This window comes from Peromyscus californicus, unplaced genomic scaffold (assembly GCF_007827085.1).
Source record: "Peromyscus californicus insignis strain IS unplaced genomic scaffold, ASM782708v3 Scaffold_4__1_contigs__length_199733344, whole genome shotgun sequence".
Classification (NCBI taxonomy): Eukaryota; Metazoa; Chordata; class Mammalia; order Rodentia; family Cricetidae; genus Peromyscus; species Peromyscus californicus.
The window spans coordinates 102176853-102196201 of record NW_026294562.1 but is presented as its reverse complement, the minus strand read 5'-3'; the positions used below and the strand labels follow the sequence as shown (position 1 = coordinate 102196201).

Sequence of the window (19349 nt, the reverse complement as noted above, 5' to 3'; positions counted from 1 at the left end):
TTTAACAAGACTGAATGTGACTGTCTTCTGTCATTACTTTGTTTTGAGGCTCACCTCCCATCTCGAGTGCTGTTTCTTAATTTGAAAATCGATAGTTATGCTATAAGCAAAAAAAAAAAAAAAAATTCCTTTTTCTTTATTCTTTTTGGTGCTGGTTATTAAATTCAGTATGTACTCTATCTCTTAGCTACATCTTCAACCTAAGATGCTTTGTTTGCTTGAAATTAGTCTCTGTGTGTGTGTGTATGTGTGTACCTATGCATATGACATGGCACATGAGTGTAAGTCAGAGGACAAACTGAGGGAACTGATTTTCTTCCCACCAAGTGACTCTGGGGACCAGGCTGGCAGCATGTTTAGTATGTTACGAAACAGGAGTCCAGGGTCACCTGCTTTCATGTGAACAGCCAGGCCACATGACCCAACACTACAGCAATGCACGGTCACCTCTGTCATACACTAAATACCCACAGGTAAGAGGCTTCTGGACTTGTATTCTGTCCTGCTGGGTGCTGTGTCCATGCCTGCGTCAACATCACATTGTTTCCAATAATAACGGGGGATTCGTTCCATCTTGCTGCTGGTAAAAATCATTTTTAAAGACTATTGGGGGTTGGAATACAGCTCAGTCATAAAGCATGTTCTTTTTTTTTAAAGATTTATTTATTTATTATGTATACAGTGTTCTGCCTGCATGTATGGCTGCAGGCCAGAAGAGGGAACCAGATCTCATGTAGATGGTTGTGAGCCACCATGTGGTTGCTGGGACTTGAACTCAGGACCTCTGGAAGAGCAGCCAGTGCTCTTAACCACTGAGCCATCTCTCCAGCCCCTAAAGCATGTTCTTAATATTCAAGAGGGTCCAGGCTGAATTCTCAGCATTAAAGGAGGGGGAGGGAGCCAATCATGGTAGTGCTCACCTATAATCCTAGCACCCAGGAAACTAGCAGGAAGGCCACAAGTTCAAGGCCAACCCAGGCTGTAATAGTAAGACCCTGTTTCCAAAAGGAAAATCTAAGACTTCTGTATCTTCAGCGGCCTCTGCAGAGCAGCTGCCACAGTACTGCTCCTGACAGAGCAGCACCACTTTCCAGGGCGGCCTAAGAGAGCAGGCATTCAGTGTGGAGAAGCAGGAGGACGACAGAGGAAGGGACTTCCAAATACAGTAATCCTGACGGCAGAACCAATCCCACAATGCTCTGAGCACTGAACAAAACGTTGTATGGGAGTGGTTAACACAGAGCAGCACATCCTCCTGACTTCAATCCTAACTCTGTGTGAGAAAAATATGAAGCCAGAAATAAGGTTTGTCTTCCAGAGTTACATAGCCAGAAAAGATAGACTCCAGGAACTAAAATCCCGAATTGTTGAACTGCAATAGATATGTATCTAGAGCAGGTTCCTCTGCTTTTCCATGCTGGCCTACATCTGCCTGGACTACATTATCAGAAGATCATTGTGATATTATACTTCAGTTCTGAGCCACAGCACAGCCAGCAAGAGCTTAACCGCATGTAATACCAGATGCTAGTTTCTATTAAAAAACCTTTTGCGGTTTTTGTTTGTTTGTTTGTTTGCTTGCTTGCTCGTGTGTGTGTGTGTGTGTGTGTGTGTGTGTGTGTGTGTTGGGGGGTAACTGGGGGTTAAACTCAAGGCCTTGTGCATACCAAGCACACGCTCTCCCACTGAGCTATACCTCCTTTCCCTGGTTTATGTAATTTCAAAGCACTCTCCCCCACCCTCCACATCGGTCCTCTCCTCTATTTGTACTGCTTGAGTTCAGGCCTTAGTGAATGCCATGGGGAATTATGAGAGACATCTGAAAGGGATGTAAGTGAATAGAGCTGTGCTTTGGAAGTCTACCCCAACGGCACAAGGATAAATAGGCAAGAAAGGCAGGCAGGCTAGGAGAGAAGTGCCAGGGACAATGGTTACTGTCCAACAAACCTCAGCACTGTGGCTAGCCTCGTTTTACTGAGGCGGCACAGAGAAATGTGGCCGACCTTCCGTTCCCACAGGATTGTACTCTGATCCTCCAAATGGACCACAAAAGAAATTAACCACACCTGTACAAGAATGTTAACATTGTTACCCTTTATTTCACAAGTAGAAGACTAATGCCGGACAGTGGTAGCGCATGCCTTTCATCCCAGCATTTGGAAGGCAGAGGCAGGCAGATCTCTGTGAGTTCAAGACCAGCCTGGTCTACAGAGTGAGTTCAGGACAGCCAGGGCTACACAGAGAAACCCTGTCTCAAACAAACAAACAAATAAACAAACAAACAGCAGCAGAACACCTCTTTTTTTTTTTTTTTTTTTTTTGGCTTTTTGATACAGGGTTTCTCTGTGTAGCTTTGAAGCCTGTCCTGGATCTTGCTCTGTAGACCAGGCTGGCCTCGAATTCACAGAGATCCACCTGCCTCTGCCTCCCAAGTGCTGGGATGAAAGGCGTGCACCACCACTGCCTGGCAAAAACAGGTATTCTGGAGGCAAGGTTTTGCCCACCCTCACTGGCAAAGAACTGGCAGAAAAGTAAATTAGAATCAAGGTTCTCTTACAGTTGGAAGAGATCTTAGAGATAATTTTGTCTCTCATCCCCTGACATAGAGAGAAAACTCTTGTTTAGGGTTTCAACAGTAAGGAAATGGCAAAGTTAAGTACTGTCTGTCATTTGGGCAGAAAGCTAGGCCTGTGGGCACAAGCCCAGGCTCTATACTGTAAAGTGAGAGCGTCTGTTGCCAGTGCAGGAGGCATCCTTTAGAGCAGGAGAACTGGGGAAGACTTGTGTCATCAAACATCTCAGTGCTAACACCCTGATAAACCACAGCATTCAGCTTCCAGAAGTTCTGGAGATGAAAATAATGAGGCTGACAGCCAAGTGCCAGAATGATTTGGTGATGGTTCTCTGAAAAGTCCGTAATGATCTGAGGGAGTGCATGCTCAGTGGGTGGGCATGTTTATAATTCAGTGTCAAAAATGGAGACACAGTTTCCTCATTTGGAACAGCAAAATTGTGGTGAAGGTGTAAGCAACCACAGGGACCTTTGATGAGTTTCTATAAAATGTAAATAGCGTTGATGTTAGATGGGTTCTGACCATCTTTAGTTCAAATACTAGCTCTGGAAATCACCAGTCACTTGGTAAGTTAATAATCTAAGTCTCTGATTCCTTAAACTACATCTTTAACAACCAGTATATTATAAGAATTAAATGGAATATATCAGCTTTAATACTGTAAAAATAAAATGTTTGTAAAGCTCAGTAGTTATAGCACCTGCTTAAAAAATTATTTTGTATTTTTTTTGTTGTTGCTTTTTTTTTTTTTTTTTTTTGAGACAGAGTCTCACTATGTAGCCCTAGCTGACCTGGAATTCACTCTGTATACCAGGCTGGCCTCGAACTCACAAGAGATCCACCTGCCTCTGCCTCCCAAATGCTAGGATTAAAGGTGTGCACCACCACCACTGGCACCTTAAATATATTCTTTTCAGCATTTCTCTGTGTAGCCTTGGCTGTCCTGGAACTCTGTATGTAGACCAGGTTGGCGTTGAACTCACAGAGACCCTGCCTCCTGAGAGCTGGGATCAAGGTGTACACCACTACCACCTGGCACCTTGAATATATTCTTAATGGGAAGAAGCATGTTGGCTACTCCCCCATCACCCTTGACGGCTAGACTGTGGACATGATGGTTCTGGAAGGAGCTGCCATCACAGTCGATGAGAGAAGCGGGAGGGGAAGTATGGCAGAACAAATGATGGTATATTTAACTGATTCTATGTGAAAGAGAAAGTGACTTCTCTCTTGTTTAAGCCCTTACTGTGGGTCTCCGATGGCAGGCAGATCATTAACTCAATTCATGGAATAGGTGCTGTGTCTCATTCTTCCTTTTATTTCTGGAGCCCACTAATATTAAATGCAGAGTCGAACTGACTGGAATTGGGGAACTTACTAGCCCCACGTCCACAGATGCATCATTATCTCTCCATTAGTCAGTCTCCTCTCCGCACTGTTTACCTCATAGGTGCTACTGAATCAAAAGATGGGGTGTTCAAACTTGCTCTGAGGCTAAAACTGCAGAGTCTAAGAGAATTGTGTTCATCTTTGAAACTCCATGCAATACTGCACTGTACATAACAAGCAGACTTTACTAGGAGCAAATATGGTTTTTATAAAAAGCCCTCTGCATCTCAAAAAAATTCATATCCAGTTTTATTTGTGAAACTTTTTTTCTTTCCTTTTTTTTTGTTTTGTTTGTTTTTCAAAACAGGCTTTCTTTGTGTAGCCCTGGCTGTCCTGTAACTCCCTCTCTAGACCAGGCTGGCCTTGCACTCATAGAGATCCACCTGCCTCTGCCTCCCGAGTGCTGGGATTAAAGGCGTGCACCACCACTGCCCAGCTGAAACTTTATTTTCAACAAGTAAAACAGAGAGGTGAAAAGTTGGGGATTTAGGGAATCCTGTTTATTCATTTGGTATGTCTGTAATGGGGAAGACTGCTATTAATAGACTTGGATAGGGAATGGCTCCAGCACACCGGTGTCCAGTGAACATGGATTGTAAAGCACTGTGACAATGTGTGTGAAAGGACTTTGAAAACTGAAAGGCATCTTTACTACTATTCATGTAAAGTCTGAAAATCAATACGGTTATAATTTGAAAGAATACATGAGGTAGGGCAAGACTCCTAGTGATCTGGAGACCAGAGGCCTCTGAGTCTGGAAAATCCCCAGGTAACTATTTTATGTTCTGGATAGCTCGGTGTTACAAGGTACCCCAAGCAACTAGATACTCTCAGATGTCTGTTACACAGCCAGTACTAATAATACTGATGGCATTTAACAAATCTCTATTGTGCCGACCCCCATAACTTCTTCATTGACTCTTGCAGGAAACATCACTTCTTTTACATATTGATGTATCTGAAATTGACAGGTAAAATTGTACTTCAACATGTACATACACATATATGCATATGTACATGACAGGATTGCTTGTGCATCTCTGCTCTCTTAATGTAATCCTCCAGTAAAGCATCACCACATGTATTTAGTCAGATGTGAGAACTTCCTCAGCTGACTGCCTTTGCAGGACCAAGTCCTACTCACCCGAGCATCAACGCTCAGCACAGAGCAGGCACACAGTAGATAATCAACGATGGCATTTCTTGTCACTGAGTTACAAGGAGCAGACTTAAGGGGGAATATGGGTCCTAGTATAAAACAAGCCTCCCCAAGGCACTCCTGTAATCCACGTCTAGACCTGCAGTCACCAGACCAACAAAAGCAATCTTGTTTCCAGTGAGCTAGGACTATTAGCTGTAAAGCATTCCACCTTGTTGATTTTTCTGGAAATGATTGCAGTCTCTTCAGACTTGTGGCCGTGAGTACTGACCTATATCTAAAGATGCTTAAACAAAATAAAGATGTCAAAAACGGGAGTCACTTCTTTTGTATCAACAGTAAAAACAGCATCAAGTTTCCTAGAGAAAAGGTATCTTGATCGCTAAAGTCCACTGGGTAAAGACTGAAATCAACTGAGTTATGAGAGTCACAGATTACTCTCCTGCCCCAAAGCCTGGAAAGCCATTTATGCTGCCTCTGATATTATCCTCCCTTACCTTCTTTACAATTCTGATGGCTAAGCTGCTACTACCTCAAGATTGGAAGCTAGACAACAGCTAAGGGCAAGTGAGTGAGTAAATTAGATCAGTAAATTAGACAGTTAGGAAGCTTTTTTGTCTCTCTGTCTGTCTCTCTGTCTGTGAGTGTGTGTGTGTGTGTGTGTGTGTGTGTGTGTGTGTGTGTGTGTGTGTGTGTGTGTGTGTGTGTGAAGGGACAAGTACCTTCAGAAATCAGTTCTCTCCTTCCACTATGCGTTCCAGGGATCAAAGTCAGCTTGTGCAGCAGGCACCTTTACCCACAGAGCCACCTCAGCAGCCAGACTATTATTATTATTATTTTAAATAATAAAGTGGTGAATAAAGAAACTTTATTGGTACAATATGCCCCCAAATTTCAGTTTGTAGAACAACAAAGAAGTGGCTAACAGAGAAATAAAGGGCCTTTGAATAAACTGTACCATGAATGGACAGGATTATGGACTGTGTGTACGAGCCCATGCAGTTTAGTGGTTTAACACGATTTTGGCTCCATGAGAACTTGACTTTAGTGGTTGGTGCTGCTTCTTGTAATTCTGACCAACAGTTAATAGCTGGAATGGGGTCTCCCCAACAGCCAGACTATTATTACTTTTAACTTGTCAAAGAAAACTCACACCAAAAGAATCTGAAGCATTTAAAATTCAACAGAAGGATACCAGGCATTTGGAGAAAGCTAAGATTGACAAAGTAAGTGCTGAGTGCAGAGATGTGCCCTGGAAAGTGATCCCTCACTGTCCTTAGTCAAGCTGGATATTGCAGGAGGAGAACCATGGTGAAAACAGGAAGATGAGTTCATGGAGAGGAATGGTATGTGCAAAGGCACACATGGGTGTGTGAGAAAGTATGCAGAAGATCACCAAGAGAGAGGTTGGCCTGTGGTGTAAGAGGGGTTCTCATTGGTTTGTTACCACCCTCCTGTGTGCCTCCCCAGATCACGGTGTTACCTCCTCCTGTGTGTCTCCCCAGATCACAGTGTTACCTCCCTCCTGTGTGTCTCCCCAGATCACGGTGTTACCTGCCTCCTGTGTGTCTCCCCAGATCACGGTGTTACCTGCCTCCTGTGTGTCTCCCCAGATCACGGTGTTACCTCTTCCTGTGTGTCTCCCCAGATCATGGTGTTACCTCCCTCCTGTGTGTCTCCCCAGATCATGGTGTTACCTCCCTCCTGTGTGTCTCCCCAGATCACGGTGTTACCTCCTGTGTGTCTCCCCAGATCACGGTGTTACCTCCTCCTGTGTGTCTCCCCAGATCACGGTGTTACCTCCTCCTGTGTGCCTCCCCAGATCATGGTGTTACCCCCTGTGTGTCTCCCCAGATCATGGTGTTACCTCCTGTGTGTCTCCCCAGATCACGGTGTTACCTCCCTCCTGTGTGTCTCCCCAGATCATGGTGTTACCTCCCTCCTGTGTGTCTCCCCAGATCACGGTGTTACCTCCTGTGTGTCTCCCCAGATCACGGTGTTACCTGCCTCCTGTGTGCCTCCCCAGAAGCTTCACTCTATCCCACCTCATTACCTCCTCAGGGACAAGGACACATGATTAGGGTGGAAACCAAGGGAAGAGTTATAAATTGGGTCAACCAGCACTGACAAGAGGAGTGAACTAGACGCCCCTTCTTTCCAAAAGGTTTAAAAGTCAGAAGGCAGCTGGAATAGTGGAACACTATAATCCCAGCATTCAGGAGGCAGAGGAGGCAGGTGGATCTCTGTGAGTTTTAGACTCTGTCTCAAAACAACTCTAAAGAAACAAAAGTCTCAGAGACTGAGAAGTGCATTTGAAAGGAGGGAAGGGAGAACATAAGTAAAAACGAGACAAAGGCACTTCAAGCATGAGTGTGAAAACTGACTAACATCTCCTTGGGGACATTAGACTCCAAGAGGATGAGAAAGACACCAGGGAAGGAAAAAATGGGGACCTGCCAACTTACTGTTTGCTGTTGTTTGTTTGTGTTGGTTTTTTTTTTTTTTCCTTGCCTCTGGTTTCAAGGAGACCACACAGGGATCCTAGTTTCCCTAGGCCAGGTCCCCAGAGGGGTGAAAAGTGACAAGCCTGCAGGACGGGTCGAAAGCTCTGGAAGCCACAGATGAAAGCTTTCCTTGTGCTGTCCTGAAGAGCAGAGCCTCCTAGAGCAGTGTCCACACCATCCAGCACGACTGTGCTAGCCATGGTGGGCACCGCACAGTCCCGGAGCAGGAGCCTCCAGCCCTGACCAGGCAGCACCACTCCCTCCAAACCACCAAGGCTGTCTGGAGCCAGCTGCTGCCAGTTGCAGGCTGTCTGCCACCTCTGCTTTACGAAGCCTCGGGGCAGCTCTAATAACCACATTTCAACTTCACTGGATCAATATTTATCGTCCCTGCTTGATGCCATGCCCTATGCTGGACACAGAGGACACAAAGAAAAGAGATACGTGTCCTCTACCCTTAGGTATCTCGAAATCTAGAAGAGGAGAGAGCCATCAAAACAGACAGTCACAGACAGTGAGTCCTGGGACACAGAGAACACAAGGAACTATGGCAGCTCACAGAAGGACAAATAACTCCATGCAGGAAATCCAAGAAGGTTTCTTGGAGGGATGATTCATTTCTGCCCCAGTTTAAAGGCTGAAGACAGCTGTGTGTGTGTGTGTGTGTGTGTGTGTGTGTGTGTGTGTGTGTGTGTGTGTATGGCTGTAACCCAGTCCTGGGAAGACTATGGCAGGAGAATCGTAAGTTTATTAAAAAAAAAAAAAAGAAAGAAAAAAAAAAGACTGAGAAGTTTTTTAAATGAAGAAGGGGAGCAGCCTCGAAACAGGCAAACGTGCATGAAAAGCAAAAGGTACAATATAGGTAAGCCAGGGGACCGGTGAGGTGGAGATGCCAGAGAGACAGACAGACAGCACTCGGCTTCCTTTTTGATCAAGCTATGGGGCTGCTCAGCATATGGTATGTGTAGAAAATTCCTTAGAGGAAAGATCCCAAGGAACAGGGGGGGGAAAAGCTACCTCAAGCCCCACCCAAACAAAATGAATTCTTTTCCTACTATTTATGTGAGGCTTTTTAGAAAGAGGATGTTTTTAAAAGGGGATGTACTAAAATAAAACAACCCCAACAATATACTCTAAGTGCCACGACTCAAAAGGAGCATAAGTCACTCTGGTTTAATAGTATTTCGCTCCTCTTAGCACCCTCTGGGGAGCAGTGTCTCTGCCAGCTGACCAGAGCTCCCTGTGGGCATGAACCAGGTCCTGTTCATTCTTTCCACAAAAATTATTTTTCTGATCCTGTAAAGCCCATGGCTGGGGAGCTCATAGCCCCGGGTGAGGAAGCTACTGCCAGTGTTCTGTGAAATAAACAAGATGTCCTGCCGCATCGCCTCCGAAGTAACTGTTTACACCACGTATCACTGCTGCTGTCCACTTGACCAGAGAAGCTTCTTTTTGCAGTGGTCAGCCCTGACTACAGAAACTCAGAACTAGCCAAAGCACTGAAAATAAATGATTACTGAATGCCCAGTCATAAAGGGGAAACCTATATGACCCCTCCAAGGTTTGGGAAACTCATAGAAGAAAGGGTGGAAAGAATGGAAGAGTCAGAAGGGAGGTGGGGAGACATGTGGGGTGTTGACTTCCAGGCATGATATGGCTGCTGCACTCCTGGAATCCCAGAAGCTGTGGTTACCCACACAAGACCAGGCCTGTCCACAGCTGTCATGGAAACACTCACCCCACAGACTTATATACAGTCTGCTGATGGAAAAAGGAGAGACCATTTCTTCAGTAATATAGCCACTAGTAAGGTACTCATGCTCCTGTAAATATATTCTCACCCATGTTCCTGTAAGCTACTCCTATGAGATTCATTGAGTCACACACACACACCCTGAAACAGAATGGGAACAGCAGAGGAAGTATGAACAAGAGGGTGATGATCCAGGGAAACGGGGTGGGGTGGGGTGTATATGAGTGAAATAAAGTATGTACATGCATAAAAATGTCATAATAAAGCCACTGTTATGGACAGGCATGGTGGTGCACGCCTTTGATCCTAGTGCTCAGAGGCAGAGGAAGGCAGATTTCTGTGAGTTCAAGGCCAGCCTGGTCTACACAGTGAGTTCCAGGACAGCTGGGGTTATATAGAGAAATTACCTCAAAAACAAAAACAAACAGAACAAAACAAAAAATACTGTTATATATAATTAATACATACTAACAAAAATATTAAGAAATTGTTTTCCTACCAATTTTAAATCGGCAAGTCATCAATAGGGGATATTACATAATAGGTATCTGTTCATTAAACATTTCAAAGCTTCATGCTATCTGAAACACACTCCACTCCCCCGCCCCCAGACTGTTGGGCTATTCAAATCCAAAGTTTCTTAACTTTTACAGAGTCTGACAAATGCTATGAGGGCTGGGAAGCACCTTAGTGGTAGAACAGTTGTCTACCATGTGTAAGGTCCTAGCTTTGATCCATACCAATAATTCAGACAAAAGCTATGGACTCAGCTGGGCATGGTGTCTCGGGCCTGTAATTCCAACTCTCAGAAAAATTTGCATATAATATCTTTTTACATATAACTTCAGGATCTATCATGCTTACACAGATGAAGGTAACTGCCCAGAGTCACAAAGCTTAAACGTGGCAGAACTGAACCTGAACATGTTTCCTGTGGGGAGCCAGCCTGACACAGGTCTCAAGGGTGAATGTTCTTCTTGTGAAATTCTTTGGTGGCAAGTTCAGCAGCTGTGAGGTCCCAACAGACCTTCTCTGCCTTAGAGAGGCAGTGGCAGGCATATAGTTGTACGGGAGAATTAAAATAAGCCAAAGAACAAAAGCTGTTGAAGATTCCCTAACTAGACCAACAAAATCTTCTCAATTTTACTGCCTACAGGAAGTCACAGACTCAAAACTCAAAGCCAAAGCCTCCTCACATGCAGAGAGGTTTAACCACCTACAGAAGCTATCAAGCATCAGGGCCAGAGAAACAGGTGAAATGACTGAATGATGTTTGGTAACGCTTCCTAGTCATCACTTGCAATGACCCAAGGTTTGCATACATATTTACATCTGCAAATACTCTAAAAACCAGCTATTAGGCTAAAAATAGCAATCCATCTCTCACTTGCCACACAACATTTATTCAACTAATGCTAATTAATTTTTTATTATTAAAATTTTTATTTTAATTAACCAATTAAAATATTTTTATTAAAATAATCAATATTTTAATTAATTACAGTAATTTGTAAAAGTGTTTCTATTTTAATTTTTAATTATTTTAATTATGCACACTTGCATGCACACATGACTGCAGGTACCAACAGAGACCTCAGGCATTGTATCTCCCTGGAGCTGGAGTTATAGGCAGTTATGAGTCAGTAGATATGGATTTTGGGAACCAAACTTGGGCCCTCTGCAAGAGTAGTACATGCTCTTTTTTTTTTTTTTTCTTTTCTTCCAGTTTTTAGAGATAGGGTTTCTCTGTGTAACCCTAGATGTCCTGGGGCTTGCTCTGTAGACCAGGCTGGCCTTAAACCAGAGAGATACACCTGCTTCTGCCTCCTGAGTGCTGGGATTAAACGTGTGTGCCACCACACCTGGTGGCAGTACGTGCTCTTAACTGTTGAGAAATCTCCAGCCCCTCAACTAATGCCACTTTCTAATTTCCACTCTGAGGTCTACACTGAACTAAGTACTAAGAAGATTTTTATCCCCAAAATATCGTAATAAAAACCTGAAAATTGGGGTTTTACTATGTCTGGCCAAGGAGCAAGATCAGCAGCTGGCAGAACCGTCTTCAGCCTGTATGATTTCAACTAAAACACCCAAGGTGACGGAGGACTCTATATCCTGTACAGCTCTTGGGGCTGTGTGCACACACGATCCTCGCATCTCTGCTCACAGAGGACTTGCCTCGCCTCTTACCTCTAGCGTTTTCACCAAGTGTTTGTATCTGCCAATGCCATGAGTGGGCTTTGTCTTGTAGTGCCGACTGGCCCTCAGGAGAATACCACCTAAGAGAAAACAAGACAAAGCCAGAGACAGAGAGCAGATGTAGGGAGGTAATTCTTGGTTATTCCCAGTTTTCCCTTTCTTTCTCTCCTTTTAGCTCCTGAAATATCTTCAGCCCCCCCACACACACACACACTCAGCTTCCTTTGGGAAATTCTCTCTTGAAAAAAGTCAGTGGTGGTCAAGGAGACAAACATATTTTAGTGAGACTCATTTCTTCTTGTTCCTCAACAAACAACATTCTTTGGACATTTTTAATTCTTGGTTTGGTTGGTTTTGTCATTGTTGGTTTTTATTTTTTTGAGGGCAATGGCTCAGCAGGTAAGGGTGCTGTTGCCAAGCCTGATGACTGAGTTCCAACTCCAGGACCCATGTGTAGAAAGCGAGAATGACTCCTGAGAGCTGCCTTCTGTCTTCCGGATTGCACACACACCACAGACCACAAATCCTCCATACCTGTACACATACCTCAGACCATAATTAATAAAAGTTCTTTTTAAGACAGGGTCTCACTCTGTAGCCCAGGCTGGGACTCATTATGTGAACCAAGCTGCCCTGGAGCTCACAGCACTCCTCCTACCTCAGCCTTCAAAGTGCTGAGATCACAGGTATGAGCCACCATGCCCAGACCTTTGGAGGTTTTCTGATGGAGACTATGAAGAGAAGGAAGCAGGCAGCAAAAAATGGATTAGTAACTTCTATAAACTCTTAAAATCATGCAGTACGGCCAGGCAGCGGAGGCGCATGCCTTTAATACCAGCACTCATGAGACAGAGCCAGGCAGATCTCTGTGAGTTCAAGGCCAACCTGGTCTACAGAGCGAGATCCAGGACAGGTACCAAAACTATACAGAGAAACTCTGTCTCAAAAAAAAAAAAAAAAAAAAAAAAAAGAAACAAAAGAATCATGCAGTACTGTACACAGCTCAGCTGCTCACCACTTGCTTAATGCTCCCAACTCAAGTCTGGGCCCAGCTTCCACAAACAAACAAAAAATGTGATTTGATTTATTTGTGTTTGTGTTTATAGCACAATAGTCAATATATATTTTAAGTAAACACACCCACCCCAAAAAAATCTAGGTACAGGTGTGTGTGTGTATATATATATATATATATATATATATATATATATATATGCGCCATATATGCCATTATTAAGAAAAAGCATGTGAGTTCGAGGCCAGACTGGTCTACAAAGCAAGTTCCAGGACAGGCTTCAAAGCTACACAGAGAAACCCTGTCTCAAAAAACAAAAACAAAAAAACCAAAAAAAAAAAAAAAAAACCAGAAAGCAAAAGCAAAAGCAGAGGGCTCTCTACACATGCATATTGCAGTGGGCTCAGGAGGAAGACTTACTTACTGCCTATATCTTGCTTGCAAACACACACACATAGTTTTGTTGGTTTCTCTGTAGTCTCTTTGAGTCATCATTCTGGCAGTGTGATAGTTGGTATTAACTGTCAACTTGACAGGACTAGAACCACCAAAAAGACAAGCTTCTGAGCAAGTCTGTGAGGGAATTTCTAGATTAGGTCAACTGAGGTGGTAAGACCCACCCCAAATGTGGGTGGTACCACTCCATGGCCTGGGGTGGAGGGCTACACCAAAAAGAGGAAGCAGGCTGAGCACCAGCATCATTCCTCTGCCTCCTGACTATGTAACAGTGTGACAGACGTCTCTTGTTCCTGCCACCATGCCAGACTGTGTACCTTCCAACTGTGAAACAAGCAAACCCTTCCTTCCTTAAGTTGCTTCTTGTCAGGTATCTGCTTGGAGCAGTGGAAAAACTAACTAATACGGTAGCTCACAAAACTAGGTGAAATGACCAAGTCATTCTACAAGTAGAATTACCACTTACACTTGGGTCTATCTGACTACGTAGTTCATGCTGATAACCACTAGGTAATAACACTTGAATTTCTATAATAATATGCTAAACATAGTAGACTATAATAACATAGACTTCACAGGCAAATAGGAGTTTATTAGAGAAAAAATGGAAGATGAGTGTATAGTTGAAGGAATAGCACATAGACACTAACATGGGGCACATGCAAGAAGCAGAAAGGCTGTGAGTGTGGCTGACATGGAGTGGGTCCCGCCGAAGATATTACAGTGAGTTGGAGGGCTGAAACCAGCAAAGCTGGTCCTTGTCAGGGGTTTGGATATCATCATGAACAGCAATAAACAAAAAATTATATTTATGCTATTTTTAAAAAAGATTTTATTCATATTTATTTTATGTATATGAGTGTTTTGTCTCCATGTATGTATGTTCACCACATGCATGCAGTGCCTGCAGAGGCCAGAAGAGGGCATCAGATTCCTGGGAACTGGAACTACAGATGGTTGTGAGACAACATATAGGTGCTGAAAACTGAACCCAGGTCCTCTGCAAAAGCAACAAGAGCTCTTAACTTCTGATCCATTGCTCCAGCCCCCTTTGTTTGTTTTTATTATTTTATTTTATTTTTTAAAATAGTTTACTTTTATTTTATGTGCATTGGTGTTTTGCCTGCATGTGTGAGGTGTTAGATCTTGGAGTTCCAGACAGTTGTGAGCTGCCATGTGGGTACTAGGAATTGAACTCAGGACTTCTGGAATAACAGTCAGCGCTCTTAACCGCTGAGCCATCTCTCCAGCCCTCTGTTTGTTTTTAAATGATCACTTTGGTTGCTGTGTGGAGGGAGTGGGAAGGAGTACAGACAGAGCCATAGGTGACTAAATGTCACTAGGTGTCAATGTTGCTGATCCACATCCTCACACTCTTACTCTACCCTCCACAGCTACAGAACAGTCCTTCTAAAACATTTAAAATTATTACTCTTTTTCAATAATTTGGCCATTTATCCATTTTATACATGCAATTTTTAGAAGAATTCACTATTGGCCACATACCATACAGTCAGCACTGAATGAGACAGAAAAGGGTTTTGCCATATTTTTCAATACTTGATGGCTTTTCACTGCCCGGTGATGACACTTCTTAGCTAAGCATTTTAAGGACCCTGACTTTATAATCCAGGTCCAATTACTTTATCTCATCTCCTATTCTGTAGGTTCTACTAAAGGTCTACAGAAGCTTTGTAGTTGCCATGTCTTTGGTGCATTGTGGGGCTGTCCCCTCATCTTGGTGACATTCTTCTGTGGCTCTAAACACACAAAGATCAAGAGATCAGCTTCAGAGTTAGAGCTCTCTCATGCCTGCCTGATTACATAATAAAACATTGTGTAAATTAAAAACCCAGATGTCAATCACCATGCTTAAGTATAGAGACAACTCAATCACCCCTCAGTGACTTCAAAAAGTAGACAGGAAAGTGATCTTTGAGATGATGATACAGTCCAAGTTGCAAGGGCTGCAAATGCTTGCCTCAGTCTCTCATCTGCGGGAATTCTTTGGCAAGGAGACAGTCTTAAATTCACTTTGGGGCAATTCCTATAATTAGAGCTGCTGGTAATTAAAAAGCTGGCTCAAACTACTGTTAAATTAACCATTTCCCCCTTAAATGAAAGGTTTGGGTCAAACTGTCAGTGGTGAGCTGTTTAATTAACCAGTTGTTTTTATTGCAAATTGTGTAAGTCTGAAAGCCTCTTATTCCCAGGAAATTCAACTGGCTTCTCTCCCTCTGGTCTGCATCACTAAAGCTGGATTTCCTGCTGTCTCACTAACATCCCAGCCTCCTGGGAGGAAAGGCCACCCTTCACTGACAAAGACACCAAACCCCTTGTTTCAGATTAAAAATCATTCAGTTGTCACAGTTGTAAGATGTAAAGCCACACTGACGTCTCCCCTTTACTCTGTCTGTGCCAAACCTAACTGTCCTTCAGAATTCTTGTTTACTAACAGGGGAACCAAACCTGTCAACCTAGGATAAGAGTTGGGCGATAGTGGTACACACCTTTAATCCCAGCACTTGGGAGGCAGAGCCAGGAGGATCTCTGTGAGTTTGAGGCCAGCCTGGTCTACAGAGCGAGATCCAGGACAGGCACCAAAACCAAAAAAAAAAAAAGAGTAAACAACTCTGTTTTAATTATTTCTCTTTAGAAATTGGAACAAGCATTTTCAGCAGAGCTATGCAAGCAGAGAATGGGGATGAAACTGGAATAGCACCAGCCCCGAGAATCTAATTACAGGATATTCTCTCTACTCAATAGACTCAAGTCCCTCAAGGACAGAGAAAATGCTGCACCTGGCAAACAACATATGCTCAATGTATATTTAAAAAGCAAAATAAAAACGGTTCTCCACATACTCTACCAAAGTGGTCCGCTGTAGATGTATCCAACCTTCTTATTAAATAAGAAACACAGAACCAATGCAAAGAAGAAAGCCAAGAGGTCAGAGCTAAGAGCTAAAACCTTACCCTTCCTCCTGCGGTGGTCCTACCTCTCCGAACCAGAGCTACCCCTGTGTTAAAGTCTTTATATAGAGTTCCTGTCCTGCCTTCTCATTGGTTGTAAACCCAACCACATGACCGCCTCCTCACAGCCTGTCTGTATAGGCCTCCAGGTTTTCCATGATTGGTATTAAGATTAAAGGCATGTGTATCCAATAATGGCTGTATCCCTGAACACACAGAGACTTACCCAGCTCTGCCTACCAAGTGCTGGAATTACAAGCGTACGCTACCACTGCCCTGCTTTCCTATGGCTTGCTAATAGCTCTGACCCCCGGGCAACTTTATTTATTAACATACAAATAACATTTTTTTTTCTTTCTTTTTTTTTTTTTTTTTTTCGAGACAGGGTTTCTCTGTGTAGCTTTGCGCCTTTCCTGGAACTCACTTGGTAGTCCAGGCTGGCCTCGAACTCACAGAGATCTGCCTGGCTCTGCCTCCCGAGTGCTGGGATTAAAGGCGTGCGCCACCACCGCCCGGCACAAATAACATTTTAATACAAATAAAATATCACCATAGTCCGCCATGATTTGCTCCTGGTAGCTGCCCACACTGTTCTGTCAAAATATCTTTTTGTCCTCCCCTCAATGCTTCTTAGACCCGAATATACCATATTCCTTCTACCTTTTGCTCATGCTGTGGTCAAGAGTACTCTGAGCTCCATTTATTTACTTCCTTTCTATATATTTACTTTGAACTACCATGTCCAAATAAATAAGAAAAAGATAGTGACCATAAGCAGGCCTTTCCTTGCACAGAGGCAGCTGAGATGGTACCCATATATTAAGTGGGTAACTGAGGGCAGAAACAGGACACTGTTCCTTATTCTTCTGAACACCATTATAATGCAGTTTTGAAACTGTATATAGCTTGGGTTGGCTGGAATTAGTATGTAGCAAAGGATGACCTTGAATGTTTGATCCCACTGCCTCCGTCTCCCAAGTGCTGGTATTACAGGCACACACCACCACACACCACTGAACACCACTGGTTCATTAAGATGCTGAGGACTGGGGCTGGAGAGATGGCTGGGGCTGGAGAGATGGCTCAGAGGTTAAGAGCACCGACTGTTCTTCCAGAGGTCCTGAGTTCAATTCCCAGCACCCACATGGCAGCTCACAACCATCTGTAATGAGATTTGGCACCCTCTTCTGTGTACATAATAAATAAATAAATCTTTAAAAAAAAAAAAAGATGCTGAGGACTGAATCCAGGGTTTTGTGTATGCTAAGCAAGCACTGTGCCAACTAAAATACATCTCCAGCTCCAAAATGGAAGACAGCATCATCATCATAATCATCATCATCTTGTCTGCCAGGTGTGATGACACAGACCTATAATTCCAGCACATAGGAGGCTGAAGCATAAGGAACTCTTTCTGTTTGAGGCCAGCCTGGGCTACATAATCTAAAAGGCCAGCCTTTGTTTCAGACAAATCTTAGGGTAGAGGGGAGCTCACTAAGCATGAAACAAAATTTAGAAATCAAAGATTAATAAATTTACCTATATGAAAATGTAAAACTTCTGGTCATCAAAAAACAAAGTCATGGCACAGTTGACTGGAAAACACAGAAAGTATATGAAATAGAAAAATGCTAATTCTTCCATTAAAAGCTTTTACAGGGGCTGGACAGATGACTCCACACTGGCTGCTCTCCAGAGGACTCAGATCCAATTCCCCCACATGGCAGCTCACAACCATCTGTAACTCTAGTTCCAGGGAATCCAATGGCCCTCTTGCGAGTTCTTTCTCATTTTTCCTTAACACAACAATGCTTACCAGGCTTTACAAAAAAAAAAAAAAAATGTTTTTTTAAAAAGGGCTGCAACCTTTTGAGTTTTTCTTTCTTTCTTTCTTTCTTTCTTTCTTTCTTTCTTTCTTTCTTTCTTTCCTTCCTTCCTTCCTTCCTTCCTTCCTTCCTTCCTTCCTTCCTTCCTTCCTTCCTTTCTTTCTTTCTTTCTTTCTTTCTTTCTTCTGAGACAGGGTCTCCCTATGTAGCCCTGGATGACCTAGAACTCTCTATTTAGATCAGGCTGGCTTCGAAGTTGGAGCAACTCTTCTGCCTCTGCTTCTCAAGTGCTGAGATAACCATTATGTGAGATCACACCAGTCTACCTAGCTGACGTAGGACCTTTTAAATTTTCTATACTTTGTAATCTTACAAGATAATTAATAAATTCACCTCCTGACAATTTTTTTCTTAATTTATTTAGTCTCCAACTTCTTAAAAGTTGGGCCCCAGAGACCCAGTAGTGAGTTACAGTACTAACCAGGTCCTCTGCAGGAGTAGTACACATTCTTAACCATCTCTCCAGCCCCACCACAATAATCATGTTTTCAAGCTGGACAACAGCTCTGTCAACAGAGTGTTTGTCCTGCAAGCTTGAGGACCTAAGTTCAGGTGCCTGGTGTCCACACAAAAAATGAAGCACTAGCCAGGTGGTGGTGGTGGTGGTGGTGGTGGTGGTGGTACACAACCTTTAATCCCAGCACTCGGGAGGCAGAGGCAGGTGGATCTCTGTGAGTTTGAGGCTAGCCTGGTCTACTTTGTTCCAGAACAGCGGAATAGCTAGAACTGTTACACAGAGAAACCCTCAAAAAACCAAAAATAAGAATAAAATAAAAATTAAAAAATAAAAAATGAAGCACTGTAGCACACTCTTGTAATCCCTGAGGTGGGGAGGGGGAGGGGAGACAGGAGGGTCCCTAGGACTTGCTAATAGTTCAGTTGAAACCAGTGAGCTCCAGGTAAAATGAGATACTGTCTCAAAACTGTACAAAACTTGAGGAAAACAGTTAATGCCAACCTCTGGCATACACACTTGGTGCGCGTGTGTTCACCCCCCCCCCCCCCCCCACACACACACAGAAGCTGTATTTGGGGATACCTAGCTCTGGGTCCAGTACTAAAACAGTGCCTATCCACTCCTGTAACCATTCTGATTACTACCATGTTTCAAGTCTCTTACATACTGTCTTGTACACTGAGTTCATATTTGTTCTTTTCCTTATTCCTGTATCTCTGGTACTCATTAGTTACATGATAAACAGCTGTTGGGAGCACAAAGGTCCTTGTGCTCACAGATAGCACCAGGGAAACCAGGAATGTTAAACATGCAGAGTTGTCTTTTCAAGGGAAAAGATATATAGCTTGTTTTCTGCCCAGAAGACTGGGAATGGAGGTGGCCAATAGCCTAGGTAGTGACCCTTGCATTATCTGTAGGGCCTGGCCACACCAAGCTCCCACAAGCAGGCTGGAGGTGGCTAACAGCCCAGGTAACCTCTGAGCTAT

The 19349-nt window shown here is 43.5% G+C and overlaps 1 protein-coding gene across 1 annotated transcript in view; it reads right to left on the bottom strand.

Annotated features, from left to right (window-relative positions):
- Mrpl48 (mitochondrial ribosomal protein L48) overlaps positions 1–19349 on the bottom strand; it is a 65659-nt gene that overhangs the window by 12005 nt on the left and 34305 nt on the right. Inside the window, exon 5 of the mRNA XM_052760192.1 lies at positions 11569–11657. Coding sequence (XP_052616152.1) covers positions 11569–11657 — 89 coding nt within the window. The remainder of the gene's footprint in view (positions 1–11568; positions 11658–19349) is intronic.